At 41.8% G+C, this 25403-nt stretch overlaps 1 protein-coding gene across 1 annotated transcript; it reads left to right on the forward strand.

Moving 5' to 3' along the window:
- Nucleotides 1-1005: 1005 nt before the first annotated feature.
- doc2g (double C2-like domains, gamma) lies at nt 1006-25177 on the forward strand (the record flags this gene model as incomplete). The annotated part of the gene is made up of 10 exons (XM_079219840.1): nt 1006-1393; nt 1906-1985; nt 2580-2654; nt 6085-6194; nt 12007-12133; nt 12348-12404; nt 13081-13205; nt 22008-22089; nt 22301-22397; nt 25038-25177. 10 exons carry the CDS (start codon nt 1006-1008, stop codon nt 25175-25177), a joined length of 1281 nt encoding a protein of 426 aa, XP_079075966.1.
- Between the last annotated feature and the right edge of the window lie 226 nt (nt 25178-25403).

Raw genomic sequence — 25403 nt, forward strand, 5'->3', positions numbered from 1 at the left:
GACAGAGGACTCAAGTTGACACTACAGCTGCAGCAAAACAATGGACATGCAATAGATGCATAGATGTGGTTACAAGTGACATGCATCCTAAAATGACCTGACAGCGGTCGTGTCATGTAGTATGACATGCTTATTTTAGGTATAGACCCGTTTACATTTTTGTTAACTAGTGTTTAAAAAAAAAAACTTTCAGTGTAATGTGGAACAGCAACACAACTGAGTTTCATCTCTGTGATCCCGGAAATCAAACCTGTTCTTGAAATAATAAAGAGATGGTGGCACGGGGGAGTACATAAGATAAAACATGTCTTCAGTCTCTCTAAATCACTGTGAGGGAAATAGGAAAGCATTTGGCTTAACAAGGTTGGAGTTTTGGCAACCGTTTTTTCGCTTCATTTGGTGACAAATATGTTAAGGACTGAGAAAGTCTTCAAATAGTATTATGTAAATATTGCTCAAGGGACTTGCAGATGAGAGAGAGAGAGAGAGAAAAAGAGAGAGAGAGAGAGAGAGCAAGAGAGATAAGGGAAGGATTAGAGTGAAGTGCAGATACACAAGTGACATCACTTGTTCATACTTTACAGCACTACATTTGAATAATAATTCAGAGCACAGACTTGGTGTGCTGACACAATGTGTGAGTCACACTTGAAGTGCCAAAGGTTCTGGCAGATTCTATTTTGGCTGTTGAGAAATCAGATTTTGCATCAATGGATAGAAATAGAAACATCAGTTTTCTTAAGATGTTTGAGATGTACTGTGATTTTATTTTTTTTGTGAACATATTGTTAATGTTGACTTGCTTTGGATATAAATGACCCCTGGTGCTGCTGTACAGAAAGTGGAGAGTTGGACACTCGGAGGAAGCAGATGATATGACAGTTATTACGTTTTTCTCTTCTAGTTCTTGTCTCTTCCCTCTGGTATGATCCCAGCTGTTATTCTCTCTGTCTTTCTCACGCCATTCTTTTCTTTTTCATCCCACAGTCCCGTTCGACAGTCCACATGAGCGTCTCCAAACCCCCACCCCCCCCCTCCACCTCCCACCTGGCCATCCCCCCTTCCTCCACCTCCACGCCTTCCTCATCTGCCTCCTCCCCCTCAGCGACGCCCCACTTCACCGGTCCGCCCCCTCCCTCACCGGTCAAGATCTCTATGCAGGAGCACTTTGCCATCAATGTGTGCCCGGGCCCCATCCTCCCCATCCCACAGATCTCAGACTTCTTTCCGCGTTTCCACGACTACCCCTGCACGCCGCCGCCTCCGAGGGAGAAGAAGATCCTAAAAGAGGAGACTTTCAACGGGGAGACGGGCGGAGGATACAAGGAGAGGGAGAGACAGGGGGACAACGATGGAGACCGGGAGGAGACAAACGACTCTGATGATGAAGACAGTGAGTTCTGATGAGGGTGGACAAAGCTTAGTGGTGTAAAAGTTGTGTTCAATACTGTGTGTGGATGTTTATTTATATGACATTTTACAAAGACAATGCAGAAGAAAAGCAACACCAAGTCTTAAACTTTAGAGAGGAGAGTCATCATATTTTTCTTTCTTTCTTTCTTTCTTTTTTTTTTACTCAATTTGAGTGCATGTATTTTCCTCTGAAGCACAACATATGCTTTCAGAGTAATTGTGGAGTCAAGCCTTTTCCAAGAGTGTTTGTCACTCCCACTTTATGTGACACAGCTTTTCCAATGATTTATTAGACATTGTAGCGATAGTGGGACTCAGCCTGCAAAGATTCTGCTCATTTCCAAACAGATCAATTCATATTAGGCAGCATCATGTTTTTTAGAGGCCATCTGCTACAAATATGACTCAGAGCTTTTGTGTTTGTGTGTGTGTGAGACTGAGCGTTTCTGTACCTTTACTGCCAGTAATTGCTGTGGTTTGTGTTGTTTTCAGCCTACCTGGGAACGTTGGAGTTCACCCTCCTCTTTGATCAGGAGAACAACTGTCTTCATTGTACTATTAACAAGGCAAAGGTACACACCGTTTTCATATCTTCTCCATATAAACACACTTCTGTGTAGTTGCATAATCCTTCTTGAAGTCCCAATGAAAACAATTCCCCTGTAAGGCGTTCGCATTTGCACAAGACGTCAGAATGCTTTCTCTCAACCATTTTAAAGTAGTTTGCCACACACCCTCTGCAGCTAGTCAATTCAAGACTAAATCATCTCATGGCACTCTGAAATGTTGCTCTACTGCCATGGCAGTCACATTTTGGTTTGGCCATCGTGCAAGGACACAAGCCTTGTATTGCATATTGTGTACTGACACATGATGTTAATTATGTAAATCTCACTGAACGGTTCCCTTGAGGACAATACAAAGGAGTCAAGGATGGTAGAAAATAGTGCCATGGAGAGACACGCCCAGGAGCGATATTGAGATGTAACTACAGAAGAAGACGTCTGTCATATCCTCTGGTTCTTTTTTTGACCCTGTCAGTTGTGCAAAGTGTTTGAGGGCATGATGACGTTACCTTTGACAGTACATATTGTGTGTGTGTGTGTGTGTGTGTGTGTGTGTGTGTGTGTGTGTGTGTCTGCTTGTGTGTCTGCTTGTGTCCACAGGGACTGAAAGCCATGGACTCCAATGGACTAGCTGATCCATACGTCAAGCTTCATCTTCTCCCAGGGGCTAGCAAGGTCACTGCTCCAACATTACCTCAGTGGCAATTAACGTAACATGCTTCCACACTGGGCTTTCCCGGATACTCACTCAGCAAAGTCCCACATCACATAGAAGCTGCTGACAAATGATTCATTGAAAAAACTAAAAATAGGAAAGATTTCATACATTATTCAATTTAATAAAACTAAAAACAATTATTTACTTCATGAAAAATGTCCCTTATTGATTCAGATGCCATGAAAAGGTCAACATGCTCTTGCAGAAAACATAACATGGCAGTGGACTAATTTAAAGTGTAATTTCAAGCCATTGAGCAGGGAGCATTTTGGTCGGTTACCGCTTAATTTGGCTCGTCCAATGCTCGGCTTTATCGAGCACAAACACGTTCTAGTCTGCTGCACCGCTCTTGTCTTGTTTTCAGCTCAAGAAGCAGGGAAGATAAGGCTTACCACAACAGGAACCCCCAGCTACGGCAGAATGCAACCTGTTGTCAGCCATTTTGGCTCAAGGTTGACACGAAATGAGGTAATGATAAGTGCGGGGAGGATGCTGAGCCAAGATAGGTTGAATAAGGCAACTGTCTGAGGTCTAAGGTGCTAACAATAACAGCGTCTGGGGGAGTTTTGTCCTCCAGCCTTCCCCTGCCTGTTTTGTCTCCCATTGTTATCGCTCTCTTTCCCCCACTTTCCACCCATATCTCTGTCTCTATCTCAAAATCTGGCTGTGACCCTCTTTGACCTTGAAATACCAACAGTGTGTGGAGAGAGGGGAAACAACTGAGAGTGAGAAAAGGGGGATAGAGAGAGTGGAGGGAGGGAGAAAGGGAGGGAGAGACAGATGAGGGGAGGACAGCAGCAGGTGGTTGTCATGGAAACAGGGAGGATTGTTACACGGCTCACGTCAACAGGCAAGTGTTGGTGGGGGGGAAGGAGTGGTAGAGGTGGGGGGCGCAGAGAAAGCGTCAATGAGTGGGTAAGTGCCAATGAACAGCCGTTTGTTAAATACCCACCAGGCGGGGGCCACGCCACTAGAAAAGTGGAAGCGTGCACGTGTAGTGTAAGTGAGTATAGCGGACGCGCACCTACACACCGACATCATGTCCACATTCAGACTCAACCAGCAAGCGTTGCACTGAGTAATCAAGGTTTCAGTTTCTGCAAAATAATTAAGTTGTCAAAACACAGAGAGCAAAGACACGTCTCCTCTGCCCCGCTCATTTTGTTCTCTGTCAGTCGCTCATGCTCCAGTACATGAGCTTTAACCAGCATAGAGTCCTGCATGCTGTCTCTGTGATGTGGAACATGCACCGCAACACATGTGGCGCATGACCTTGCGTATATGCAGACACACTTGCTCAGGCTTTAGTCACAGTCACACAGAGACTCTGCCTTCATCTGCTTTCCTTCTCTGCCCCTCCGTGCCTCATTGTCACACACAAACATGGTCCCAGTAATCGCCGGAGCCTCTGTGTTGGTCCTTGGTATTTTCATTGTCCCATTTCTACTCGTAGTGCATGGACGATTCCCTCAAAGCCAGACTCTTCATCCACACAGAAAGAGAGAGAGAGAGAGAGCGAAGGAGAGGGAATGTGAATGTGAAATAAGTAAAACGATGCACAGACAGATGGAAAGAAAGAAGGGAGAGTGTGATGGACAGATGGAGGGCGAGAGATAAAACATTTAGAAACAGATGCAAACGCACCAGTGCAGAGGGAAAATAGAGGCAGGGAGAGGGAACTGGTATTTTAAGTGTTTGTAGATGAAGCATGTTAAAAGATATTTGTTCAGAAAACCAGCCAAATTCAGACAAACCAGGAGTGGTGATTATTTGTGAAATAGGCTATTTGTTTTGTTGAGCTGTGCTGGCACACATACAGCTGTGCAACACCGCTGTAAGTCGTGATTCTGCCTGTGAACATATCCTCCTGCACATTAATGAATCAAACAAATGGCATGAATCGAATACGCTTGTTCCCTCCATGCAGCGAGCTCTGGGGGGCTGACTCTTGTAGATAAGCCAAAAGTTTCCAGCGAAAAATTGAGAATAGAAAAGGGACAGCGAAGAGTGTCTGACTGTGACTTTGGCAGAAAGGAAAAGAGAGAGAATGAGATGAGGCGTTTATCTGCAAGGCTTCAGACATAAGTAAGAGTATAGTCTCCACCAGCTGGACATTCAGTAAGTACATATAGTGAAGCTGTGCATAAACGCCAGTAGTGGACGATCCTTTACTTGAATACCAATACAAAATAATCTATTACAAATAAAGCTCCTGCTTTAAAGTATTAAAGTATTATTAACACAAATAATCAAATGTTAAGTATTCATTTTGAAAGAAGAATGGCCTTAGTCTGAGTGGTTATTTTAAAAGTGGATACTTGTAACTGTAAAACAGCATTTTAGTGAAACTGGTCCAGATTTTGTCACCACTTTATATCCCATATGAAATTTTAAAAGCCAAGGCTGTCGATTTTTTTTTTTAATCAAATCCCAAAGACCAAAATCAACAATGGGGTAGTCCTTCTATCAATACTTTCAGACTCCTCCATGCCAAGCCGTAGCACTCAGCTCCGAGCAAAATTGTTCCTACTGAAAATGCAAATCTTTTTTTTTTTTTTTTTTAAATGTGTCACGAAGACATACTTTCAAAGTAATAACAACTCAAAAGCTGAGCAGTTTAATTCTGATTGAGCATTAACTCAAGCAGGAAAATAGTAAATAGTGCATTAGCTTGGGACTATTTTCAGTGGCGGATTAATATACATTGTGACAGGGCATTCTTGATGTGGGATTGACTCAAAATAAACAAGCATGCCTGTGGCTTATTGGTGTGTTTTAAAGGGGCACTCCACAGATTTGACTAATGAAGGTCAATTTAGTCGTCACGAGCCTGTGAAAACAGTTGTGTAATATATTCTGTGGCTCCAAAGGGAGCTCTATAAAATCATAAAAATAACCCCAATGATAACACTGAGTAGAACCCATGTAACACATCAAGCAGCTAGTGGACATTTCCTCTTTTGGAAAGCTAAAATATTTCATGCTGAATGTGTTGTGCAATATAATTGGCTGCTGTGTGTTTGAGAGCCAGTGCTTGTTTGGGAGGTTTGGCTGTCCTATCATGTTGGGGAGGGGACAGACAGGTGAGGCGAGGGAAGCCTTGCGTCCTCTTACTCTCCTCTACAAAGTAGGCAGCAGATGTCGGCGATTTCCTGAGGGACAGAAATAAATGATGCTTCTCCACTCTTTCTTTGTCTCCTTTCTTGATCTTTTAGTGTCACTCATTCCCCTTCCTTTTTATGATCTTTTATTCTCTTTCTCTCATATTCTGATCCGATGAGTTTGCTTCTTCACCCTTGAAACATTTTTCATTCTTCTTTTCTTCTTTTGATCTTTCCCTTTCCATGAGTTTCTTTTCATATTTCTTCTTCTTCTTTGTCTCCTCAGGCAAACAAGCTACGCACAAAAACCCTGAAGAATACGCTGAACCCAGTGTGGAACGAAACGCTGATGTACCATGGCATCACAGCAGCCGACATGACCACCAAAACGCTCAGGTAGGCGCTCCTCTCTGAATTTTACTACGGCCGGTAATTAGCACTTTTCCGCAGACAGCCAAAAGACCAGTCTATTATGCGGAGGATGAAGATCCAATGCTTCCAATCCTCCGCTGAACTGCCAGCAGCCGTCTTTGCTTCCCACTGGGCTTTTCCAGGTAATTCATTATTTCAGCCAGGCGACGCCAGCCAACTGTTCCACTTGCTGTTGCTGCGGTAACTGCTCAGGTGTTGGCTGTGCGGCGAGTCTCCGCCTCCTCCTTCCTACAGTGCTCTCCATATGGAGTGATCGAGGTCAGGCGTAGCCATCTTGGCCCAAAAAGTCTGACGCACTCCTGTCATCCTGCATGTGTAAGTTAGTTCAGAGACAGAGTTTTGCGTGTGTTTTGCTTGTGAATGTGTGTGTGCTGCGTCCAATCAGTGTCAGTTTGCTCAGCAGATTCATAATAGGGTTGGATGGTATTGTTTATCCTGAGGAAACACAAGCATGCATGCACACACACACACACACACACACACACACACACACACACACACACACACACATACATGAATCCTGTCTGCAGCGACCAGACAAATGCAGAGAGTCAGGTGTATGCTTATCCTCGTGTGTGTGTCAAGGGCAATTACTGGCAGGAAAGACCATGCATGGCTCTGAATGTACAGAAAACACACACATACCAAACAACACACGTCCTTGAGCTTTTACAGACACACATTCAGAAATAACATTTACTCTGCCTCCCCAAAGACACACACACACACACACACACACGCACACACACACACACACACACACACACACACACACACACACACACACACATATACATACACACTAACAGCAGCATGAGGTCACACCCCACAAACTAGAGGAAACCCACCTGACCTCTGCTCAAGGACATTGCACACAACCACAAACCAGCATGCGGGACTCTGGGAAACCAAAATGAGGAAGAGGAGGTGGTGTGTGACCAGTGTCAAGCAAGAGATGAAGAGAGAGAGAGGTGATTGCCAAGATCAACAAAGAGAGCAGGGGGGGGGGGGGGGGAGTGTGAAGGATGTCAAGTGACAGATAAACCGGTGTGGAAGATGAAACTAGGGAGGTCCAGATTGAGGAAGATGACAGAATAGAGGGATGGAAAGAATCCATAGGTTAATTGAAAGAGAGGCACAGAGATTGGCTCACAGACCTTGTAGTGAGATGGACAAAGTGATGAATGAGGAAATTCATTTAGCTGAAAAAAAGGGGCGAGCGATGGGGAGGAGTTTACTCAAAGGGGAGCCAAAAAACGAAAGAATGAGGACAGTGAGAAATTTGCGAGACGGAAAATGAGCAGGAGTGAATGAAGCGCTGTCTGACAGCGAGGAACAGGGGGAAAGCGAGCGACAGTCAGGGAGAGATAGAGAGAAAATATGCTTAAACTCTCTGTGGATGTGTTCAGGTGCCAGCAAGATCCCTCAGCCAACAGACAGACTTTGTTCTCATTACTCCACAGAAAGCAGCGAACAGTCAGAGAATGGAGAAACAGAGAGGGATCCCCGGAGAGGTGTTTACTCACGGGGCTGCTCTGCCAGTCCAAGCAGGACACAGAGGAGGGGAATATGTACTCTTTGAACCCCATGCTCTGTGAACTGCTGTGCGGGCGGACTCTATCCATACTCAGCCTATCTGTAGACCTGCCTGAAGGCTTGGACAGTGCAAGGTTTATAGTTAAACTAGGCCATGCAGTCAGAGCAAACCCATTTGATTCTAGACGACTGCGTTTTCAAGTGAGAACAATGATTATTTCTAAGCAGCGCTTTTATTCAAATGTTGTATCTTGTAATCTTCTAGATTTCACTCCTAGTTGGTGAAACCCTAATTTGTTTAGCAACAAACCCCTTTCTATGTGAAATAGTGGCAGTTGGACATCTTTGGTTTGCATTAGCAGTAAGTAACAGTAAACAGTAAGGCTGTCATCAATTACATTGTGCTGGATTATATTTATGTATCGTTTCCTGAAAGCCCCTCGTCCTTAGGTAGACGGTTTAAATTCAGTGCGGGAATGGCGGACCCAGCCCTTAATAAACTATGTAGAGCAGTAATTACCGGGTGTAGATATATGTAATAGCTAAACTTTTCGATGTCGACATTGGATAATCATTCGATATAAACTCAAATAGCTGGATCGGGTAATGTCCAACACTGGGGTCGAGCTATTCAATAAAATTCAATATTTTTACACTATTTCAAACTGAAATATGAATTCCTGTTTACGTTTTGATCAATTTGTTGCTGCTTTAAAAGGGTTTATACTTTTTTGATTTATTTTGATTTACATATTTACATCATTGCTGGTATATGATTTTTTTTATTTTAATAGTAAATAAAATTTCATGAAAGCAATGTTTCAGTCAAGCCTGATGTTGCCTTACACATGAGTGATCCCAGTCTCTTTCACACACAGTGAGGCACACGTATTATTCATTAAACACTGGTATCGGATTGGTACTCGGCATTGCCGGATACCAACAGCCGAGGCGTTGTTATCAGTATCAAGACTGAAAAACAGATCTGTGCATCCTTGATGAAAAGTGTCTTTGTTGTCAAGTCCATTCTGCTGCACTGCTCTTGCACTGGAGGATAGATTATGTGAAAATATGAATGCCTTGTGTAAAGTGGAGGGAGAGGACTGGTTTCATGCATTTATTTATTTTGCCATTCATTCACTCATTTGCAGCTACAATGATTATATAAAGCCATTATGCTGAGGCAAAATGCACTTAAATAGAAAGGAACGACTGGCTATGAAATGGCTTGGAGAGAAAAAAAATCTTTTAAAGTTGTAACCGCATTCTTTTTTCATATTCTGTATTCAACTATGTGTGCAGACTTAATCTCTAAGGGCCACTGGAGGTCCAGTCTTTTATTAAGAATGAATCAGCCGAGTAAACTAATAACTAATGTCCTCAATCCAGACTTCACGGTTGGCCTCATACTGTCTAATCCTTCAAATGGTGCAGCACGACTGTCTGAGGCACTTAAGTGTTAAGTGAAAAATCAACTGAACTGGAGTTATTTTGTCTGTTACCGAGTCGTACAATTGTAATTGTCTCATTTGAAAGACATTTTTACTGATCTCCAGTAAAAAATCTGGGTTTTTTTCAGTGCTGATTTCTATAAAAAAAGCTGAAACATGAAAAACTGCACCGGGAACGAATAGATTTAATGGTTTCCTTTGAAGTCTGAACAGTTTAAGTGGCTCTGAAGATTGTTTTACTGCAGTGAGCCTGACATGATTTTGAAATTAGGTCCACACTTCTCTATCTACTGGCTGCAATCTGCCTCTGCCTTTGGGCAAATTGCAAGTCATTTAGGACGCAGTGACAGTGGTAATGTGGTGCTTCAATCCCTCCCCCCCCCCCCCCCCCCCCCCCTCCCCCCCCCCCCCCCCATTGAAATGGCTCAACGCTTTGCAGTGCCTTTTTAAAAGATGCAGGGAGGTAAATTGTACATTTATGACTTTGGGGTGAGTCTCATCTTTAAGACTCTTTGTGGCTTTTATCACTAAAATGATTTCCAGGCTGGCAGTTAACCGAGGAGAGACGGAGCATGTGGAGGTGTTGTGACGAGGTGTGTGTGTGTGTGTGTGTGTGTGTGTGTGCGTGTGCGTGCGTGTATGCATGCATTTCCATGTGTGTGTTAAAGGACTACCAACATGATGTCAGTGCCAGGTCTAGTCTCTCTCTGAATTTCAATCCTCTATCTCTCTGTCCCTCTGTCAGGCTTCTTAATAGACTCTCGCTGTCCTCGGCTGTGGGGAGATAGGGACAAATATAGGACTTGATTTGGTATTGGATGGAAGGCGAGGTTGAGATTGGCTGCTGGATGCCTCAGGTCAGATGTATAGTCTGGTACTATGGAAGGGAACATTTTTTTTGATTAGGTGTTAAATGTCAGGACGAGTGATATTTGTGGTTGAATTGCTCGTGGCAATGTTGGTCAGTTCTCCATATTTCCGAACATAAATATCTTAATGACTATTGGATGAATTGCAGGGATGTTTTATACAGATATGTAGTTTCTCCAGGCAATGAATCATCCCTACTTTGGTGATCTTCTGATTTTTGAATGTTTCAACAACTATTTAATGCGTTGCCACAGGTATTACAGGTATTTCATAATAATCATCTCGTACATGTTATCATTGTATTCAGCCCAAAGCACTGGTGTGCCTTCCTACGGCCTCACAAAGCTGTTAGCACGATGGTAGAAGGCTCCTCTGATATTGAAGTTAGATTTGCGTCTCTTAGAATGCAAGCATTTTCCACGAAAGATGTTTTGGCATATAACATACTGTAACATTCAAATGTACTTAATATCTGCATATATGTTTAGATGCCAAATTAAATAAGTGGTTAAATACCAATGAGCTCCATTTTTGTGTGGCAATGATCCTTTAAAAAATTATAACAAATACCACAGCGAAGGTCATCCTTGTTGTTGTCAAAGTCAGTTTTTTGTTGACACTTGTTTGAGACCATTAAAGAGACAATTTCACAAGTACAGACACCGAGCAGGAGTGCTAAAACACCCTGCTTATCCAATGCAACTCATGAGACGGATTTGGTCAGCGACTCCACACTAAATTTGGCACCACAGGTTGAACAGACTCCACAAGCATCTGTTTGGTTTTTAGAGGAATTCTATCGATAGGAAATAGTGGGAGAGGGTGCGAGGAAACGGATGGAGCGTTTGAACGTGAGAAGCCAAAGGTTTGGGCGGAACTGGTGTCGTATTTCACCACCACCTCCATCTCATCACAGACACCCTGCATGTATGACGGAGCAAAGGCCCATAAATCATCTGACAGCTGTGGTCATGAGTCAGAGTTATTCTGAAGCTTCTGCTAGAGATACTCATTCGTTATGACTAAAAGGCTGGAACCAGCATGTCAAATGTCCAAATGTCAGGAAGGGACAGGAAGAGAACAGGAAGAGGGGGAAGGTGTGTGCGGAGAGCCAGAGAGAAAGGTTGAGAATACAGAATGAGGTAGAAATCAAGAGCAGTGACAGTCCATCTGGGAATGTTTGAGCACAGAGGGAATATTGTAGCAGGTGATGGACAGTGAAGACTGTACTGTAGCTGATAGAATATTCACCCTCCATCAAACATCACCATGAGTTTAAGTAAGTGTGCTCTGCAAAGGAAATCATTTTACAGAACTGTAGCAACATAGGCAAACTGATTCAGTTGTCTCTTTTTCAATTAAAAAAAACAACCATAGATGGAGATGAATTGTTGTAGACTCGGTCTTGTTTTGTCTTTTAGTATCACAATACATTTTCCAACTCATTTGGTTACGCCCTGAAAAGTAACCTTGAATAATAAATGTAATGCTTAATGTATGCAGATCAATTCATAGCAGTTCTTTTAATTAGTTTTACTAGCAAAGAACAGAAAATCTATGTATTTTTAACTGATTACCTTCTTGAAACAATCTCTTTCCTCTTACACGTTTCAATTACAATAAATTAGTGTCTGATGGAATAAAAGCCAAGAAGCAAATGATTGAAAACCTTTTGAAAGCCTCTGTGCTCTTCAGCAGTTGCTCAATTCCTTATCATTCACGAGGCTGCTCACGTGGCACCATCGGGAACCCTGCTTTCGTTGCAGATGGAGGATAGTTCAGATGCACTTTGGATAGATATATTTGCCAGTCTATGATTAATGAGCAGAGCATATCTGTTTATCAGCTGTAACTTTTTACTGACTCACCTGATTCTCTTCTCTGTATCTCTGCATCTGTGTGCGTGTCTACGTGTAAAGGCTGTGTGTGTGTGACATGGACAGACTCGGACGAAATGAATTCATTGGAGAGGTGAGAGTGGCTCTGAAGAAACTGAAAGAGGGCGAGAACAAGCGCTACAATATGGGCCTGGAAAGAATTACACAGGTAGGTTCATTATGTGTGGATGTGTGTGTGACCATGCACATAAACCAAATGGGTTTCTGTGGATATATATATCAAAAGGTGTCCTATCTCCATTGTTAATGTTTGCCTGGAGACTATCAGTCATCAATTTCAAATACTGTCTTATAATGTGTAATAGATATTCACCTTGGGGCTCTGTGGGCTATAACCATTATGTACCTCTTTCTCATTTCAGAATAAAGAAGCTAACAATCAAACGGTGGAGCAGGGAGCGGTCGTGACTGAGGAGGAGGTAAAACTATCATCAGCTTTATCATCACACACTTATTATTACCAAAACATGGCTCAGTGCAAGTTCCTATCCTATATCTGATGCATTTGATCTTTTCAGCAATTGTAATGTATTCTCTTTTAACCATCTCTAAAGGAAAAGAAAGTTAGATTAGGCGTTTTTTAATCGCTATATGTTTCTGAGGCATGAATTCTAATCGGCTAATGTCAAGGGGAACTACTCGCAGGACTCCATACAGCAACATGTTGTAAATTACACAAGGCTGCCTGTCCGGTGTATTCCTCCTCTGGTGGTTGTTATCTAATTTCTCTTCATGATGTTAGAGACAGCGGCTAATAGCTTTTGGTCTCTGATTAGACTCAGATTAATAGGAGAAAGGAGCAGTGTCATTTTGCTGGGCTAAGATAAAGCCTTTAATTACATGCTTCAATTTAAATACCCCAGTTGCTCATGTATAAATATATACGCTATATCATAGATAGAGAAAAATGTTGTAGCAAATCCATTGTCATTTTGATTCCATTGTCATTATATCAATGTTTTATTTGTGTTGCTTTGAGTGAAAAGTGTTTTGAGCAACTTTATTGACCCTGCTGCAGGATTCCCCACTGTGCATTTACTGACGAGGTTGAAAACAGGAGCTGTTTCTGACATTTGTTGTTTTCTGTGTCCCCAGCGTGGACGCATCCTGGTGTCACTCTGCTACAACACAGAGAAGGGCTGCCTGCTGGTTGGGATCATACGCTGTGCCCATCTGGCCGCCATGGATTCCAATGGCTACTCGGACCCCTTCGTCAAAATGTAAGTCATGTCTGGTATTCATGATCAAACCAGGTATCCTACAAATGATGCTCATATGCAGCTATTCTGTTTGATGTTCTTATTGTACGGTGACAAGTTGGGGTGTATATTTTTACATAAATAGTTTCAAACGCTTGTCTCTGAGTCCACCGCCTGGAATAGTCATGTTTTCTTACTGCATAGGGCTCTAAATTGTTTTGCTTGAGCCCTTGTTTTCCTGTCTCTCTAAGGGAGGTTTAGCACAACCAATAGACTAATTTAATGGCTACATTCATGGGAAATGAAAAACAACTTTTGTATGAGAGCAGTCTCATAGACAGGACAGACATTTTTATTTATTTAACATAATTATGATTTTTATGACTCCTTGGGTTAAATGTGTGGGTGCTTTTTTTTCTTAATATTTATTTTTGCCAAGAAACCTGATATAATATTGGGATGTAGATACACTTCTACTATATACGGCCATATACTATTGTATATGGCCGTGATCTTTGACCTGACCTTGATCTGACCTTTACTGATAAATTTAACCATAAGCTCCATGTGTGGATACTGTAGTTGAACGACCCTGGCAGTGAACATGTTCTTAGTATTGTGGCATATTAGTTTTATGTTTCCGAGATAACTTTGTTTTGGAGATAGTTATTTTAGAGAGTTTTTTTCTGGACTGTTTCATAGACCCTTTTACAGTTTATAAACAATGATGATATACATAAGTGTGCACACGCTCAGGAAACACAAGTACAGCCGAGTAACAGCTTGACAAGCTACGCAAGGGCATTAACCACCAAAGATTGCAAATGCAACCCTAAAACAAATTACTTTACAGACCTGTGTGCTATTAGTGAGTGTGTAGGATGAATTAGCAAGTTGACCAATATTTAGTAGCCAGATATATTAATTTATTTACTGAAGAAACCTAGTGTGTAATGTTACACCAGGGTTAAATTATGAGCATACACGTGACTAGATTCTAACAACTACGTTATCTGTGTATTCATGTATAGAACGTCAAATACTATGACATAGAGCGTTGTCATTGTTGAGAAGTAAAATGGTTGCTACAAATACAAGCATTTGATCAGTCCAGTGGTAGTCAACACATTAAATAGTTCGCCGTCGATGTTTCAGTACAACAAGTGACTGCGTTAACTGATGACTCTCATTTGAATGCATTATGGTTGCTCCTAGTGATGTCAACTGTGGAAAACACGAACAGAATAGGTGTCTTCTTAAAAGCCTTTAATCACTGTTAAGTACATACTCACGTGTTTTTGATTAGCTATGCCAACCATTTACTGAAGTAATAATAATCATTCATTTTATTTGTAGAGCGCTTTAAAAGTTATTCAAGGCACTTTACATGGTAAAGACAAACAATAGAGGCAGCAATAAAACAAGAAAGATGACGGGCAAGGTTTTTTTGTGATGTGCTTGACGTGGCGTTCAAAGGAGAGGGTTGGATCAAAGATGACACCAAGGTTACAAATGTGTGTGGAGGCAGGAACAGTGGTGCCATCAATGCAGAGGAAGAAGTTCTGGTGCGATTTTGGGTAGATGATGAAGATTTCAGATTTGTCGTTGTTGAGTTTGAGGAAGTTGGCTTGCATCCAGGTCTTTATATCTGTGAGGCAGTTGCTGATGGTGGAGTAGGTAGTGTGTGATGGATTTGGTGGAGATGTAAAGCTGTGTGTCATCAATGTAGCAGTGTAAATGGAGACCGTGGTGGCGTATGATTTTGCTATGTAGAGAATGAAGAGGAGGGGGCCGAGTACTGAACCTAGAGGGACACCTTGAGAGACTTGGGCTGTGTCAGACTTGGATGTATTGATGATAATCAACTGTTAGCGGTTGGAGAGATATTACTTTAACCAGGAGAGGGCTGTGCCAGCAATGTGGAGGGAGGCCTCAAGACGGGAGAGAAGGATGGAGTGGGTGATGGTGTCAAAGGCTGCACTGAGGTCCAGTAGGATGAGGATGTTGAGGGAGTGGTCATCAGAGGACAGGAGGAGGTCATTGGTGATTTTGATTAGGGCTGTTTCTGTGCTGTGATGCGATCTGAATCCAGATTGAAATGGTTCATACAGTTGGTTGGAGTCCAGGTGGGTTTTGAGTTGGTTGGCAACGGTGCGTTCAAGTATTTTAGACAGAAAAGGGAGATTGGAGATGGGTCGGTAGTTGTTGAGGATGTCAGGATCCAAGCCAGATTTTTTGAGGATCGGTGTGACTGCGGCAAGTTTGAGAGCGAGGGGGACGGAGCCAGTAGACAGGGAGGAGTTGATTTTCCCCTGAGGCTTGGCAAGGCTAGCATCACAGCTACCACACTCTTATTTCCCAAAATTTAGAAAACACCAAGTCCCACCTTGCAAATAGAACCTGCTCACAGTTGGAATAATTGTGAGATTAAATTGGCAGTGGCTTTCTACAGTCACAAAGAGCGAGCAACATGTCTCTCCAAGGAAATAATACTTTTTATGGTTGGTCTTCTGAGGAGTTTCTGGAGGTGTTTTATCACCAACCACCACTTTTATTTCCATCGGTGAGCAGCTCCTTCATTTCTTGTCTACATTGTGGCACAAAATAGTGTGCAAACAAAAAACAAAGAAGCCAGACATTCACTTGTTCCAGCTTCTTCAAAGTGAGGATTTGCTTCTTTGCTCTTTTTCATATCATTGTAAATCCAATAGCTTTGGATTTTGGTTTGATGTTCCGATAAATCAATTCTCATTGGGCTCGAGGAATTTGGGATTTCCTTACATTTCATAGGTTAAACAATTAAGTTGAACCAATTGGCCCAAGACTTGTTTTACCATCATAGTGTTCTACTATTTTGTCAGCCTGAGTTCTTCTCTCAGTCAATGCAATGATTATCAAAGAGTCTTTCAGCCGAGGAAACTGCACACCTGAGCCAACCTGCCTGTAAGGCATTGGTGGTGACAAATAAAACCCACACAGCTCAATCTCTGATCTGCTGGTGCATTTAAGTACCAACAGTGCAGGGAGTGAGAGAGCTCCCACACAGGACAACCAGTCCTGTATTCAACGCCACCTCCAGTAGTGGGAGGCTTCGAATGCTGAAAATACTTCGAAATAAAGTTTTAACGGCTCTTAAGTAGCTTTTAGTTTCTTCAGCGGATCCAACATGTATTTTCTCTTTACTGTTATCAACCAACCTCTTGACAGGAATTTTTATCAACTGATTAGCCTCTCGCCTCGAGTTAGCTGGCATCCGCTCCAGCCCCCTCCCCACGACCCTGGATAGGATAATTGGAAACAGATTATGGATGGATGGATAGATAAAGGGATTGATGGATGATTATCTTGTTTGACAGGCACAGCTGCATGACACATTTGTTTAGATCTCGGAGTTGTGCACTTTGGCTCCTCTGTGAGCTGCTGCGACCGAGACCTATACCCACAATTTCTCTGTGTAAATCCCCAGAGAAGTTCACATGTCTCATCACATAACTATGAGTTCAGTTCTACATGAAGAACTGGCTGATAATGCGTAGTTAGGGGGCGATCACACCGGACGCGACTTTTAAAAGTATAGTCGCTCCTAAAACGCCTTGGCAAAAATGCCCCGGGCAAAACAGTTTTAATTCAAACCATGAGTTTTACCAAGAGTTGGCGTTTCTATCCCCCTACTGTGCACATGTTAAAATGTCCTTGGGCAACACACTGGACCTAATTGCTCCCAATGGTCAAGCCATGTGTGTGTTTCTGTTGAAAGATAAATGAGAGACAAATTGTGAAGCGCCTGGGGAAGAAAGCGCTTTACAAAAGCAGCAAAATTTTAACCCAAGGCTCTAAATTTAACAAACTACTTTGTGTACGCTTGTGCACACTTCTACGTGTCGTTCTAGAGTGCATGGATGAATATGTATTGTGTTGTTTAATTAAAAAGACTTGTTATAGATGGGTGGCCGTCATCCGTTAGTCTGTTGTGGAAAATATTGAACAAAACTTGTTGAACACTCACCCACAGTATTGGGATTTTGAAGGTCGTCAGAAGTTTCTGTCGAGAGATGAGAGAAATAAAAAAAGGAACCTCACGTCTTGTAAAAAAAAAGATATATCTTGCTCAAACACACATGGATATTTTTGTTCTTTCTCTCTGAGGTACCGATTTGTTCCTCTACTTTAAAAGTGATGCCTTGTGCTTTGTCGGATTTCTTTGACGCACAATGTATTTTTGAGTACATCAAAAAATCACATATGCACCCAGAGTATCCATCTATTCCCATTCTTTCTGTCACTTTTTTCTCCTCACATACTATATTGAATTTTATTCTGTTTGTTGTTGTCCTCCTCTTGTTGGGCATCCTTTCACTGGATGTTTCTTTCTGTACTGACTCTTTTAGTTTACATGACTTTGTTGAACCACTGCTGTGATCAGATTCATATTTCTGGCACTCAAGTTGTTTGGATTTTCCACTTGCCTGTCTGCCAAAGTTTTCTTTGTTCTCTTTTGTAACAGGGTCTCTGTATCCATCACAAAGAGCTTAGTTTTCCCCATTTTGTGGTTGGTCTGTAGAGTAAATGGTGTTCGTTTTAATGCCTCCTTTTGTGATTTCTACCATATAACCAGACCTAATTATTGCCCTGAAGTTTTTGTGAAGTTAACTTTAAACAAACACAACAAATAGGGGTGAACGTATTGCTGGCATAGGTGGAATACGTCTTCAGAGTATACTCAGCAATTAGGTCGACATAGAAGTAATGAATGAATTTGCTTCGCTGGCTTTCTGGCTTACTTCACTATCAGAGCGATGATGTCCTGCAGCTGTAACACCAGCAATCCTCTGGAGGAATCTGTAAACTGCTCCTGATGCAAGTCTGTTTTTTATCCATGCCGCGTGTGTATGTTCGTGCATTTGTCCAGAGGGATTTTCAAATTTGTTTTTTTCTCTCAATCAGCCTTTAGGAGCCACTCAAGTGACACAAGGTCAGAATGATCGCAGAGCTAATTTGTCTCTCTTTCAAAAGGACACATTAGCATTTGAAGACTAAATGAGTTTACATCTTTCAGAATGACCCGTATTCTTATTCCTTGCTCTTCACACATTGCCTTAAATCTTTAAAGAATAAATTATTCTGTCAGAAAAAAAGACATGTGAAGGCAGAAAAACATGTCAGATATTTCCTGCTGACCAAGCACACTGCCAAGCTTCACAATTTTGTTCTCTCTCGCTTTTTCCCACTGAATGCTTGTGTGAAGTGAAACTCATGACTCCTCTCTGCAGCAGACATAGCTCCACTTTATAATTGTCATTTATCTATCACATTTTATTTTGATTTTTTTGCCTCTCAGTGCCATAACTTTGGTTCCGTTTTTTTAGCCCCTGCTGCCTCAACTTTTATATTTTGGGTGTTTATTCACAGGAATGCTCTCGCTCTTCTGCTTATCTAAACATGCTGTCAGAATAGTTTTAGGTACCAAATGCTTGTGACCTCGGCATTTGGCAAATTGTCATGTGATCAAGTTATGAGGGTCTAATGACATAAAGGGCAAAGAGAGATGAAATTGTACGGCTACAATTGTTGTAATGGTATTGACCAAACATAACATCTCAGCTTGCATTCTAACCTGTCATGTTACATGACCAGATTTCATTTAATTTAATTTGCACATAGCAAACAGCATAAACCAAATGCAAAAAAGATAGTAAATTACTTTGTTTTGTTTTCTTAAGGACAGAAGAGTTTTTAACTTTTTCTTGTTCAGCCAAATACAACAAACAAAGAAGCTCCTTTTCCTAATATCTTCAGGTCTGCATTTTGTTTTCTGGTGCCCTGGTGTGGAACATATCTGCGTACGCAAACCCCCTAATTGTCTTATGAATAGAAGCTGTGTTTGTCCACTCTCCGTGTGCAAGTCTGCGGCATCTGTATTGGAAGATACATTGGAAGATATCAGTTAAACTGAGACTGCTGAAGCCTCATAGCTTTGCGTCATCTGAAGCATTTTTGCCCAGAACAAGGACTGTGGATTTTGTTCCCCATGTTTTAATTTAATTTAAATTTATTTTCTATAGCCCCAAATCACAACTCACAAATTACAAATTTGCCTCAGAGGGCTTTATAATCTGTACACCTACTACATCCTCTGTCCCTGGACCTCACATCGGTCACATCACATTTATAATGAAAGTAGTAGGCATGATGAAAAAGTTAAAACTATCAAAAATAACAGCAACAATGGATAAAATACTGTTTTTACAGCGTAGTCAGGGTAGTCGTAGGAGGGAATGCCCCGACTGGGGAGAAGAAACACTTACTGTGACTACTAACTCTGTCTCTGTACAAATGTGAGTATTGTATTACCATTGAAAAAAATAGAGCTTAAAAATAAAAAATCTACAAAAAATATTTGATTAACGTACTTGGATAAAATGAAAAGCATGCAAGTGTAAAAGCATACAAGTGAGCTACTGACTGTAGCATGGTTGATAACATGAAGACAGCATAGTTAGAGAAGGTGACAACACAATCATCACCACCAGCAATACACATCTAACACATTTGGTTATGCTCTTTTTGTGTGCTCCTGTTTTATTTTGTTCACCCTTTGTATGTTATTCCTAACGAGTTTTCCTTTACTTGTCCATACTGCACTATATGAGATAAACTATATAGTGTTATGAAACATATTGTATAGCACAGAACAATGTTAGTTTACTGTATTTTGCTGTGAACAACTTTTTAAGGAAACAATAACTGCAGCGATAATCCCCACTATCTCTATGGGCCAGCCTTCCATGTTATGAATTATTCTTCACATTGAATTTGCTACAGTAATTTGGGTCTAGTTTGGTTGCTGCTGTACAGAAACACATATTTGTGCCATCATTATTATGGATGTTGCTGTCAAATGATGTTTTGTTATTCTGGAAATTGGAATCCCCTGTCTGAGTGGCCCCGGAGCCGCATGTAAAATGTGATTTGGCACAGCTCAGACTGAGATGTCCCCCGGGCTCCCACCTCACCTTCTCACATGCTGCCGGTCAAATACATGCTTTGTTTGGCTGGCTCGCTCAATGGATTTCTTTCTTTCTTCTCGTTCCTTTTTTTTTCCGGGAAGTCATTAGGACCATTGTTTAAGCAGTATTTTAATGCTGATTAGCTTATGGAGAAAATTACCTTTTTTTAATATACAATAAACACCTCACAGAACCTGTGACTTGTGCCAAGAAGCTGTTTTGTTAGGTGTCATCAACTGAACAACACTACAATCGTGAGTGTAGCAGGTATACGGTACGTTTAGTAGTCGTGTGTGCAGAATAACAGAAGCTGTCAACGTCCTATTGTCCTATGGCAGTTGACCGACGAGGAGAGACAGTTGTTAAGAATAATCTTTAAAAATGTGTGCAGACAGAAAGACTTCATGCAAGTTTTCATGTAATTTGCACAAATTTTGACCGTTTGTGTTTAATCCCCCAAAGTAGCCAATTGTTCACAATGTTAATACACTTAAGACTATTATATTGTGTTTAATGCACCATCTGACAAGACTAGACAGCTCCCACCTATATGCAGATTTGTCAGCTCCTGTTTCTAACCCACCCACCTCAGGATCATCATATTTGAATGTTTTAACAAATTTATGGTTAATAATACAGCGGTGTCTACTTGCAATCTCACTTCACATGTTGTTTAGTTAGTTACCAGTTAATGGTGAGCAGTCTAACCAAAGAAAAAGTACACAAAATTTGGTTTCACAGTAATATTATTGTTTCTTAAAAATGTACTGGTACCATCATGTGATCCGTCAGATTTAGCTTGCAAACCTTTGGCCAGTTAAACCCTGTACAGCCGGTGTAGAACCTGAGAGGTTATTAGTAACATCTGGACAAATTCTGATATTGAGGCTCCTTCGGTCAATTCTGTTTAAGACAGATGCAAGAATATGTTAATAAGTTAAACTTACAGTAAACTGCTTGTGTGCATCTCTTAGTTGTTGATGGACTGACTTTACAGGACTGTAACTTTAGCCCAATCATTTAATTTCTTGAAAAATTATATTTTTCGTCACTGACGACGCCGAGTGCCTCGAGTCATTGTGCCTCAAGTCTTTGTGCCAACATTGATCAATTCCTCCTCCTCCTCCTCCTGTTCCTTTCCCACCTCCATCATTCACTCGTTCCGATTTTGGCTCCGCAGCGACAACCCCAAGCCCATCTCATGCATCAGCTGTCAGGCCAAGATTCGTCACTGGCTGTGGGTGGGGGTGAGGTCGGGCTGGAGGAGTGAGATATCTCACTGCCTGAACATCTTGACTCTTGAATTTATGCTGATGATGACTCCCACTGCCCTTTAGCGATCCTTCCTTTTGCCTCTTTGCAGGAGGCATGATTACGATCTTGCTGTGGTCTACTGTCTCGCTCTGTCACTCTTTCACTATCCCCGTCTTTGTTCAAAAGTCTTCTGGGTCACAATTATCTTGGAAAGAGATTTTGCTAAATCTCCGTCTACCATTCAGCAAAGTTCACTGTCAAAACAGGGCAAACGATTGAAAAAAGTAACCGATTAATTCCTTTGAGCTCAGCAATAATTATTGTTCTGGCCTTCTTTAAAATGCATGTCAGGATCTCTATTGAAAAACCTCGAAGAACTGCACATTTAAATCTCTGTCTGCATTTCTCTGACTCATGTAACTCACCAGAAAGCAAATCACCGAAATTCACAAAATGTCAAACCTATTCCCTCAAGTTCAAGTTATGTCTCATCAGTGTACGAGGCCCCGATGAATTCATGTCTTCTTTAGCTTTTGCTCTCTTTTTTTCCTCTCTTTCTCAGTATGTTGCAGCCAGATATGGGGAAAAAGTCAAAGAACAAGACTACAGTGAAGAAAAAGACTCTCAACCCTGAATTCAATGAGGTACTTGACTTTATTTACTGAGCTCAAGAGTATGTTTGTAGTATCTCATGAGCATAGCAAATTAAGAATACATTCCTTTCTTAAATGTGTTCTCTTCATTAATCTGCATGTTTCTTTGGAAATTCCTCTAAATTACAAATCCAGTTTCTTTCAACTCGTATGTTAATGAATCATTGATATAAATATGCTCTTGTGTGCACCACCTGCCCAGGAGTTTTCATATGAAGTTACCTTGGACCAGCTGGCAAAGAAAACCCTGGAGATCTCTGTCTGGGACTACGACTTGGGAATGAGCAATGACTTCATAGGTAGGCTTAGACAAAGCTGCAGCAGCAACTGTACAAGAGAGCTGGAATGAAAGCGGCACAGAAAACATAAAAACCAGGCCGAGCGTAGGCGGAGGGAGGAGTAAAGAAAAGAAATGCGGGAAGATGAGGGGTAATTATGAGCCTTGAGGAGAACGATTTGAAAAAGCAAAGGAAAGTTCGAGTGGAAAAGGAAATAGAGATGCTTTAGAAATCCAAAAAGGATCCCCATCCTTCATGGACTTGGCACATCAGAATCAGATCGCTGCTGCTCCGTCAGACTGCTTAACAGCTTTGGCATGGCCTAATGTGTACACCATGGTAATGGAGCACATAGGAGCTTAAGGAGTGATGGGAAACTAGTGAAGAGCACAGTGAGAATGGATTACCACCCTATGAGCTTGAAGGCCTTCAGATCAAAGCGTTTTACTCTCTCCAATGTGTGTGTGTGTGTTGGGGGGGGGGGGGGGGGGGGGTCACATGAGTGGAAGGCTATGGGTGGGTTGGGGGCTTGTGTGGGAGACACCTAGTGTTTAGATAAGACCAGTGAGCCATTAGCCCAGCTGAGAGAAAAGGCCATCAGTCTAACGTACGGCCCCAGATAACGGCCATTCCCCTGACCATTATCATTACAGGTTTAGCTACATCTGCCTGCCAGTTATGTTAATTGGGGCTGGGAGAAAAATGACACTGAGGCAAAGAAGAATGAAGTTGATAAAGAGGCCGAGCGAACAATCCCAGTGCCTTTGTATGAGGGTGAGAGCAATAAGAAGCGGGCTCGAAGGCTTAGCTGAAGATATAGGTAGAGGATGGCATGATAAAAGGTGAGATTTCAGGTTAAAACTGAACAGTGAGAATATATGTGAGGGCAAAAGTACACAAGAAAACAACGCAATAAATCAAGTGGATGTCTTGTGGGAAAGATCAATACAAAAAGAGAGATGGGAAATTTCATCTTGACCATGACTCAAGCCCAAAACAAAACAAATGTTGAGTGAGCCATGTTGTCGTGTTATCCCCGGAGTGAGAATGCTTGTTGGACTGTCGGTTTTTGGAAAGTTACTGTGTTGCTGCACACCTGCTCGCCAGCCGGAGTGCCAGCCTCGTCCTCGTCTGTATCTTCTCCTCCGGTTCTGTTGCCTCATTCCTCTTCTGTCCCCAAACGCGTGTCAGGGCGACTGGCCGTTTTTCACGAGTAACCTTAGAGAACACAACATCGATCTCTGTTCGGAGGTGGTGGGAGTGTTGTGGGGGAGGAGTTGACTGAGTGTTGTGCATGATTCTCCTGTCGAAACTCTGTTAACAGGTTTTGACCTGCTCTCGGAGTCGTGTGTGTCTGTGGGTAAAAGGAAAGGGAAGGAGGATGCAGGATAGGAGACACTTCAAGCTTGCTACTCTCTGCCCAGAAGCAGCATAACAGTCAAACTCAGATGAGTCGCTGATCAATGAACGAACCTTGTTTTCTCGCTGCTGTCATTTTTCAAGACGCTGTTAGAATAAAAGGCAGCATTGCCAAATAACCGTGTTTAAAACTTCACGCTCCATTAACTGTGCAATCACAGCCAAGGGAATGGCTTTGCAATAACCTCTGTGTGACGACCGCCTGCATCTCTCTGTTTTACAGTCTCTCTCTCCTCCAACGCCACCGTCACCTCTGCTCACGTTCAATCTGAGTCATTTCCTGCTTTCCATATTCTCCACATCCTTTTTCAATACAAATTTTGTTATCTAAATCTCTCTGTCTTGTAATTCCCCAGCTATTTATCTTTTTATCTGCCTGGAGGAATTTGTCTCAAATATCTGTTTGCTTCCTGCTTTGCTCTTTGCCCACGTCTGTCTGCCAGTCAAATAATAATCATCTTTATTGACATGAATGTTGATGCACATTTTTGCTGAAGGTCAATTACGTAATTGAATAGATTTAAAAAAAGAAAAATAAATGTCTGTCAGTCTTTGTCCCTTGTTTGTTATTTTCTGATGCCACAAGTGGTGGAAAGTAACAACATTCATGCCTACTCAAGCACTACACTTCAGTTTTGAGGTACTAGTACTTTAACTTCCAATTTACATTTCATGCAAGTTTGTACTCAACCACAGCTATAGTACCTTTTCATGATGAGATTTTACTTAAAATCGAATGATAAGCTTATAAAAAAAAATGCATTGTTGAAAATGAAAGGAAGTGCCTCTCAACGTTTTTGGCATGTGCCCTTTTTCAAACAAGTCGGTTCCCCTTGTCATGCCTGAGATGTCGGTGAGTTGTTTGAAGTTCCACCAAAGACCGATTTCTGATGAAACTTCTCATATGGTGTCTTTAACGCATCTCTGATAGCAATGTATCAAATGACGATGTGAGAAAGAGGTCTTCAGTGAATCTACAGAGAAGAATCTGCAGCTCCCCTCGGCTTTGCAGATCTTTTGAGTTTCATCTCATTCTTTAGCTGTCTGGCTGCAACAGTAAAATGCTACATGTGCATTGATGCATTCATATTGACAACTAGATCATGTAATATACTACATTAGCCTTTCTTTATTTCATTCCTATACTTGATTGCTTCCAATTTCTGTCTCCTTTCATTCCCCTCCAATAATTCCCCATCACGTCCTGATTCTTCTTCTCTGTTTCTGCCCATCTGTTTTTAGGTGGAGTGGAGCTCGGAATCAATGCAAGCGGACAGAGACTCAGACACTGGTTCGACTGTCTCAAAAACAAAGGGAAGAAAGTGGAGTACTGGCATACGCTCACACAGCAAGGAGCCCCGAGCAGTGACAAACCTGACTAGATTACTTAAGACATTAATGCATACACACACACACACACACACACACACACACACACACACACACACACACACACACACACACACACACACACTTGTCTCACTGGAAGATGGCTGATAACAGAGACCAAGTAAAGCAGTAATAAGAGCAAAGGATAAAACATGCAATAATAATAATGTTGAAAATGATAATATGACGCCAATAATTACTGCACCAAGTATTAGTATA

Source organism: Taurulus bubalis, assembly GCF_910589615.1.
Source record: "Taurulus bubalis genome assembly, chromosome: 6".
NCBI classification, from domain to species: domain Eukaryota; kingdom Metazoa; phylum Chordata; class Actinopteri; order Perciformes; family Cottidae; genus Taurulus; species Taurulus bubalis.